The sequence below is a fragment of the Equus przewalskii genome, chromosome 10 (genome assembly GCF_037783145.1).
Source record: "Equus przewalskii isolate Varuska chromosome 10, EquPr2, whole genome shotgun sequence".
NCBI classification, from domain to species: Eukaryota; Metazoa; Chordata; class Mammalia; order Perissodactyla; family Equidae; genus Equus; species Equus przewalskii.
In genome coordinates, this window is record NC_091840.1 from 4,296,310 (window position 1) to 4,303,169 (window position 6,860).

The 6,860-nt window shown below is 61.4% G+C and overlaps 1 protein-coding gene across 3 annotated transcripts; it reads left to right on the forward strand.

Annotated features, from left to right (window-relative positions):
* Window positions 1-310: 310 nt before the first annotated feature.
* Window positions 311-6,522, forward strand: LOC103554050 (uncharacterized). Of its 3 annotated transcripts, none has more exons than XM_008524883.2 (7): window positions 311-806; window positions 2,422-2,505; window positions 3,243-3,331; window positions 3,766-3,951; window positions 4,641-4,778; window positions 5,013-5,205; window positions 5,771-6,522. In XM_008524883.2, the coding sequence occupies exons 1-7, from the start codon at window positions 605-607 to the stop codon at window positions 6,052-6,054; spliced, it is 1,176 nt and encodes a 391-aa protein (XP_008523105.2). In that variant the 5' UTR covers window positions 311-604; the 3' UTR covers window positions 6,055-6,522. The 3 variants fall into 3 exon arrangements, with proteins under 3 accessions (XP_008523105.2, XP_070415914.1, XP_070415915.1); XM_070559813.1 differs by having other exon boundaries at window positions 494-806; window positions 5,758-6,522; XM_070559814.1 differs by lacking the exon at window positions 5,013-5,205 and having other exon boundaries at window positions 495-806; window positions 5,758-6,522.
* Window positions 6,523-6,860: the final 338 nt, after the last annotated feature.

Below are 6,860 nucleotides of genomic sequence, written 5' to 3' on the forward strand. Positions count from 1 at the left end.
CCGGTTGCACAATCTTCGTGCCCCTCTGCCTGGCACCTAGACGATAGCTGGCACAGAGCAGGTGCGCAACAGATCCGTATTGAAAAACGTAAATGTTGGGAAGCTACTTTTCAGGGCGGACGCAACACAGTGGTTCCGGAGTGGACTCGAGACAGCTGGCCCTGGCCGCCTCCGCGCCAAGTGACCTTAGGCAGTCCATTAGCTTCTGTGCGGCTCAGTTTCCCACGGAGATGATAACAGTACTTGTCCTAGCTGCCTTAACGTCGGTACACTGCCTGGCATATGGTAACAGCCACACGAGCGTCTGCTCTATAAAAGCTTGGCCGGCTCGGTTTCCTCTTCGGTAAGCGGGACCCTCCCTCTCCCGCACGCCCGGCTGACGCTGTGCCCGCGGAACTACAACTCCCAGCATGCCGCGGGGCCCTCCCGCCCAGGCTTGCCGCGACGAAGTCCGAACTACAACTCCCAGCATGCCGCGGGGGCCCTCCGGCCGGCCCCGGTCAGCAGCGGCCGAGGTCCCGGAAGTCCCGCCGCGCCGACTCCGCTATTCGCGGTCGCCCTCACCCAAGAGGGTCGGGGCAGGGGGCTGGGCGCTGCCCCCGCCATGCTCCGCGGACTGGCTTGGGCCACGGCCCAGAGGCACCGGGCCCTCTGGGCGCGGGCGTCTGGGAGCTGGGCGGGGGTCCCGGCGCACGTGGTAGACCTGCGCAGCGACACGGTGACCAAGCCTGGGCCTGCCATGAGGCGAGCCATGGCCGAGGCAGTCGTGGGGGACGACGACTACGGCGAGGACCCCACCGTCCGCGGTGAGCCCGGCGTGCGGGCCCGGGCCGGGCTGGGGGTCGTCGCGGCGACCCCACAGCGCTGTCCGTGGTGCTGGCGGGAGAGGCTGCCCGGGCGCAGGGATGGCGGTCAGCTGGGGGCTGAGCACTGCGCTCTCCGTCCTCGCTCTCAGTCTGACCCATCGCCTGAGAGCCTGTTCGAAATCAGATTCTTGGGTCCCACGCTTACCTACTGAGCCAGAGTCTGCATGCTAACAGGATCACCGGGTGATTCATGGGCACATTATAGTGTCGTCCGACTGCCCGATGAGACGGGTGTTATCCCATCTTGCCGAGGAGGGCTCTGAGATGCTGAGCCAGGTGCTCAAGGTCCCATACCTAGTGAATGGCGAGGCAAGATTTGAACCTAGGTCTTCTCCCTCTAAAACCTATAGCTATCGTCCTGCACCCACCGCCTTCCCGCATGAAGACAAATAGAAAACCCATCTAGAAGAGGGAGTTCTCCACGGGCTGCACCTCCGAGGAGTGGGTTCTAACAACCAAGGGAGTGTTTCAGGACACAGTGACTGACAGTTCTACCCTGGGTTGAGAGATGCTGCCAGTGTGAACCCCTCCTATTCCTGGGGTGTGGACAACCCTCAGCTGTGCCAGGACATGCCATAGGGTCGCCACTTGAGCCCCGAGGGCCCGTCTTTGGGGTCAGGCAGTGATTGGGGCTGGTCATGCATCCAGCGACACCCACTGTTGCCTGGAACTTCAAAGATGCTGAGCCCACTGCTCAGCAGGCAGCCTGCTGAGAAAACAGTCACCACTGTCAGGGTGGGGGAGGGGCTGGGGTTGACAGGAGTCCACAGAGAGTGCCTTGGGAACTGAGGGGTAGGGGAGGCATGGGACTCACAGGGAAGGGGGTCTTTGCAGAGGAGCCCTCTTAAAGGATGAGTGGAGCCCCTGGCAGGGCAGAGTGCTGGCTTACCAGGTGGGGAACTGTAGAAACAGAAGCATGGTGGTGAGACAGGCATTCAGGATACAGATAGGGAATGTGGCTGGAGTGTGGGATGCAGGGGGACACCCCGTCCCTGGAGGGGGAGGCAGAGGCCAGATTCTGCTGGCCATGAATGTCATGCTAAAGGCTTCAGACCTGATACCACAGGCACAGAGGAGCCACAGCAGGATTTAAAACAGGAGCCAGAAGCCCCGCTCCCCTCCAGCCCCCCAGAGTCTCCCCTTCTGAGGGCTCCTGTCCTTCCATTCTGGGAGAGGAAGTCAGCAGAGAAACCGCAGGGCCCCACCTGCGAGGGGCTGATGGGAAAGGAAATGAGACAGGTGTGAGGTCTGGGTAGGATGGGGGTTCAAACCACAGAGTTTCATTGTGGGGGGAGACAGTGGCCCAGGAGGAGGCGGGGCACAGAGGGTTGACTGAGGGGCCTCTGGACTGGGATATGCGGTCCCCAAGACCACAGACTGCGCAGCTGGCAGACTGGGACTCCAGTCCTGCTTGGCCAGTCGCCGCAGCCTCAGGCAAGGTGCCCTCGTCCGAACAGGCTCATGGTTGTGAGTAACGCAAGGAGGGCTCTCTGAAAAGCTACTCTGAGTGACTGCCACTGTTGACGGAGCCCTCCCATCCCTTCCCTCTCCTCAGAGCTTCAGGAAAAGGCTGCAGAGCTGCTGGGGGTGGAGCAGACCTTGTTTGTGCCCACCAACACCATGGCCAATCTCATCTCTGGTGAGCGCGGGGGACTTCCGCTTGCCCTCCGGATCCATGCTTCTCTCCTTTGTGCCAGGGGCTGTGACAACATCAGTGGAGTCCCAAGCCTTCTGGATGTCTGTCGAGCTCACCCAGGGGGTGTCCCTGGCAGGAGATGAGGGAGGGGAGGAAGTGAGGTCAGCATGGCCTTGCCCCTCCCCTTACCCCCTCCTCCAGGGGTCTCCACGGGCCAGGCCCTGTCCTTCTCCCCGTCCTGTCTCTAGGGTTCTGTAACCACACCCTCCTCTGCCCTTTCTGGCCTGGGGGTCCTGCACTGTCATTCATGACTTCCCTACATGCTCCCACACCTTTATGAATTGTCCATTTATTTAACTCTCCAGTTTCCCAGTGTGTGCATGCCCTGTCTCCTACCGGCCCAGCTGATGCCTGTGCCCTAGGCTGCTTGTCCCCCATGGGGTAGCATCATGGCCGGCTTCTCTGTGCAAGAGATGCTGTGCATGTGGGCCGCAGGGCACAGGGGTGCCCACTGTGCAGGGCCCAATGATTCGGTGTCGTCTTCCTGGACTTGTGTAGTTCATGGGATGGTTTCCTGGCACATGGCAGCTAGGTGTCTTGAAGGGGCGCTGTTTCCTAATTGGCATAAGGCACTTGGGAGCTGGCTGTGGTCCTGGGGCTCAGCCCAGCCGAGCTGGGTGGGGGCAGATGGGCCCCCTTGGATTCGGTGCCAACACTGCCCCCTACCCCATCTATCTCAGTGATGTGTCACTGCCGACGCCGGGGCTCCCAGCTCCTCCTTGGACAGGAGTGCCACCTCCACGTCTATGAGCAGGGTGGGGTGGCTCAGGTAAGAACATGGCACCCCTCACCTGGGGCCAGCGCAGGGTGCTCAGCACTTCTGGTGGGAACCTGCTTCCTAGGCACAGGGTTGGGACCAGCAGAGGGGAGAAATGGCTGGGATGGCCACCTCCCCAGAAAGGTGGGAAGGAGAGCCGTTCTCAGACTGACCACGCAGGCGCAGCCGCGGCTCAGACCAGCTGCCAGGACGCTAGCCGTGCTTGGCACCCTGCTGCCCCCTAGTGGGCACTCAGGATACCAGGGCGGAGGGACAGAGCACACAGCGCCCGGGTTCCTCCAGCTCCTTAGCTGGGATGTCTGTGCCCAAGTCCACAGCACAGGGGGAAGGCTCCACGACCCAGAGCTTGGAGGAGCAGACAGGACAGAAGTAAGCGGCGCCACCGGACCCCTGGACCTGATCCTCCATCCCCCCTACACCTGCAGATCGCAGGAGTGCACTCCCACCCCCTCCCAGACCTGCCCCATGGCACCCTGGACCTGGCTGAGCTGGAGAGGATTATCACACGGGGACTCGGGAGCCCCTACTACCCAGTCTGTGAGCTCATTTGCCTGGAGAACACCCACAGCAGTTCGGGGGGCCGGGTCCTCCCCATCGATTACCTACGCCAGGTAGGCTGGCCCACCACTGTGCCCCGCCCCTGCCAGCTGCTGGCTTCCTGTCTCCCCTGAGCCCCTCTCCCAGAATTTAGTCCCCTCTGATATATGCTGTGGATGTCCATCAGCAGCCAGAACTGCTGTGGGAGGGACGTGTGTGTGGTCCTAGGCTGCGGATGCAAAGGGAATTAATGCCCCAGTTTAGGGCCCCAGTGCCCAAACTTCCCCCAAAAGAGCAGAGAGCCCCAGGGAGCTGAGTCCCAGAGCAGCGCCAGCTTGTGCCTGGTCCCTACCCCCAGCGTGTGAGGCTGAGTTCTGTGCTCAGTGGCATGAAAACCTGGGCCCTGACTCGGTCTCCAGAACTGTGCCTGCCTGGGAAATGGCACTGAGCGTCTTCCTCGTGGTCCCACTTAACTAAGATGAGGCATTTATCGCTGGGACCACGGTAAGCACTTGGTCCATGGTGAGCGTGCCATAAACATGAAATAAAACACTTGCCATTGACCACCTTTCACAGAGGATGGCACACAGGTCCAGGCAGCAGAGGCGACCGCTCAGGTCCCAGATGGCCAAGCTGGTCACCAACCTGGGTCTCCTGACTCCAGACCCTTTGTTCTTGCTCGAGGAGCCAAGCCCAGTGACCTTCGGGAGACCCATCCTCCCTCCGTTCCTCCTTCTGACCTCCGTCTGTACCTTGCCCCCAGGTGCGCCTCCTGGCCCGGAGTTACGGGGTGAGGGTCCACCTGGACGGTGCCCGGCTGCTGAACGCCTCGGTGGCTCTGCATGTGCCTCCGGCCCACATCATGGAGCACTGTGACTCTGTGTCTCTCTGTTTCTCCAAGGTGGGAAGCCACTGGGCCACCCCCCAGACACAGGAGGGTGGGGGTGCCTGCAGCAGGAGGTGGAGTTGGGTTCCCCAGCTCCTGGGCTGGCAGCTGCTGAGCCTGAGCCCCGTTAACCCCTCCCCGGACTGGGCCACGGCATCTGCCCTTCCCCATCCCCTTCACGCCCCCTCTCCTGGCCCCTAGAACAGACAGGCACACCCAAGGGGCAAGTACCTCTTCTCTTCCTCCCAGGGCCTGGGTGCACCAGTGGGGGCCCTGGTTGGGGGGCCCAAGGACTTCATCGAAGAAGCCTGGCGCCTCCGGAAAGCCCTGGGCGGGGGCATGCGCCAGGCTGGGGTGCTGGCAGCGGCTGCCCTCGTGGGACTGGCTGATGCCGAAGAGGTGCTGCTGAGGGACCACCAGAATGCCCAGAGATTTGCCAAAGGTGCCTGGATTATGGCCCCCCGCCCTCACTTCCCTTTGGTCCCAGGGGAGTGCCTTGGGGGTCCCCAGCAGCAGGGCCCAAATCCCCAGCAGTGTGCATCCTTCGACTCTAGAAGGGTGAAGGTTAGCCGCAGAGCCACTAGTAGTGGGATCCAGGGAACTAGAACGCTGGACCAGGCTGCCCCTGGTGCAGTGTGGGACCAGTCAGCGCTGAATGGGCATCAGTAATTCTTGCTCTCTGCAGACAGAATCCAGCAGAGTGGAGCCTCTAACTTGGGTCTTTACATACGTTAATTGAGTCCTCACAACAACCCCGTGATGTCCCTACTTTCCAAAAGAGGAAACTGAGGCCCAGAGAGGTTAACTGATTTGTCCAAGGTCATACAGCTAAAAAGTAGCAGAGCCCAGTCTGGGGACTCCAAAGGCCACGACAGGACTGAGAGTCCCTCTTTTGCTCCTGCCGTGGCTGAGCTGCCCTCGCCTTTCCTGGTGCAACAGGGCCGGGTGGTGGGTGCAGTAGTGGGGTCCCGCGGTCAGGCTCCACTCACCGCAGGACCTGGGCCCAGGACTCCAGGAACTGGCGTCCCCCATCTGCTCCGTGGATCTCGCCGCCGTGGAGACGAACATAGTGATGGTGAGGGTGAACGGGCTGCCACCCGAGGAGCTGTGCCGGCACCTGGAGGCCGTGAGCGCTGACGAGGTGGCCCAGACTGGCCGTGCCGTGCGCGTGCTGCTCTTCCCCTGGACGGAGCGGTCGGTGCGCGCCATGTGGCACCGTGACGTCTCGGCGCAGGACACCGAGCTGGCACTGAGGAAGTGGGGGTTTGTGCTGAGGCAGCTGGGCCCCTGAGGATGGAGTGACCGGACCCTGTGCCCAGCTAGGATCACAGCGAGGAGTGGAGGTGTCCCCAGGGAGCGGGCGGGAGAGGCACGACCCGGTCATCCACTCGTCTGCTTGGACCACTTTACCTCCCACGGCACTCAGGGCTAAGCTGCCACCCATGTTCCTCCAGCAAGCCCTGAGCGCTTGTGTCCCAGACAGGGCGCCCACGCATGCAGGGACGGCAGGACCCCATCCCAGCGCCCTCCCCACGGCCCGGGAGGCCACCACAGCAGGGCCTTTGCTCCCAGGGACAGAGGGGAGACTGCCCGAGCCCACGAGAGCGTCCTGTGCTCAGAGGCAGGCGAGGGCCGTCGGAAAGGGACATAGAGATGGTGGGAAGGGCGTCACCTGCCGTGGGAGGGGGCCGGGGCTTTATCTCGTAGTCGTCTAATACGTATTTACTTTTTTACAAAATAAAGTTTTCTGCCTATAAAATAATATGTCTTAATTGTAGAGAATTTGGGACTGGGTCTCATTTTTAGCAGCTCCTGGGGTAATTTCGGCAGACTCGGGGGTTAAGACCAACCTCCTGCTCAGGTGACCTAGAAGACCTGGACGAAGGACATTTTTAAAAGTCACCCAAGAATCACGTTTGTTAACGTTTGTGTGTATTTCGTTCTGGACACATATGTAAGCGTGCAGCCGAGTCTGTGTGCGTGCTTTAAGCAGCGAAGCTGTGCCATCACATGGGTGCTCTGAAGCCCCCAATGGGAGTCCCGGGAGGCGGCTCCGCATGGCTTGAGCGGTGACTTCAGTTTGAGAGGGTGAGGTTT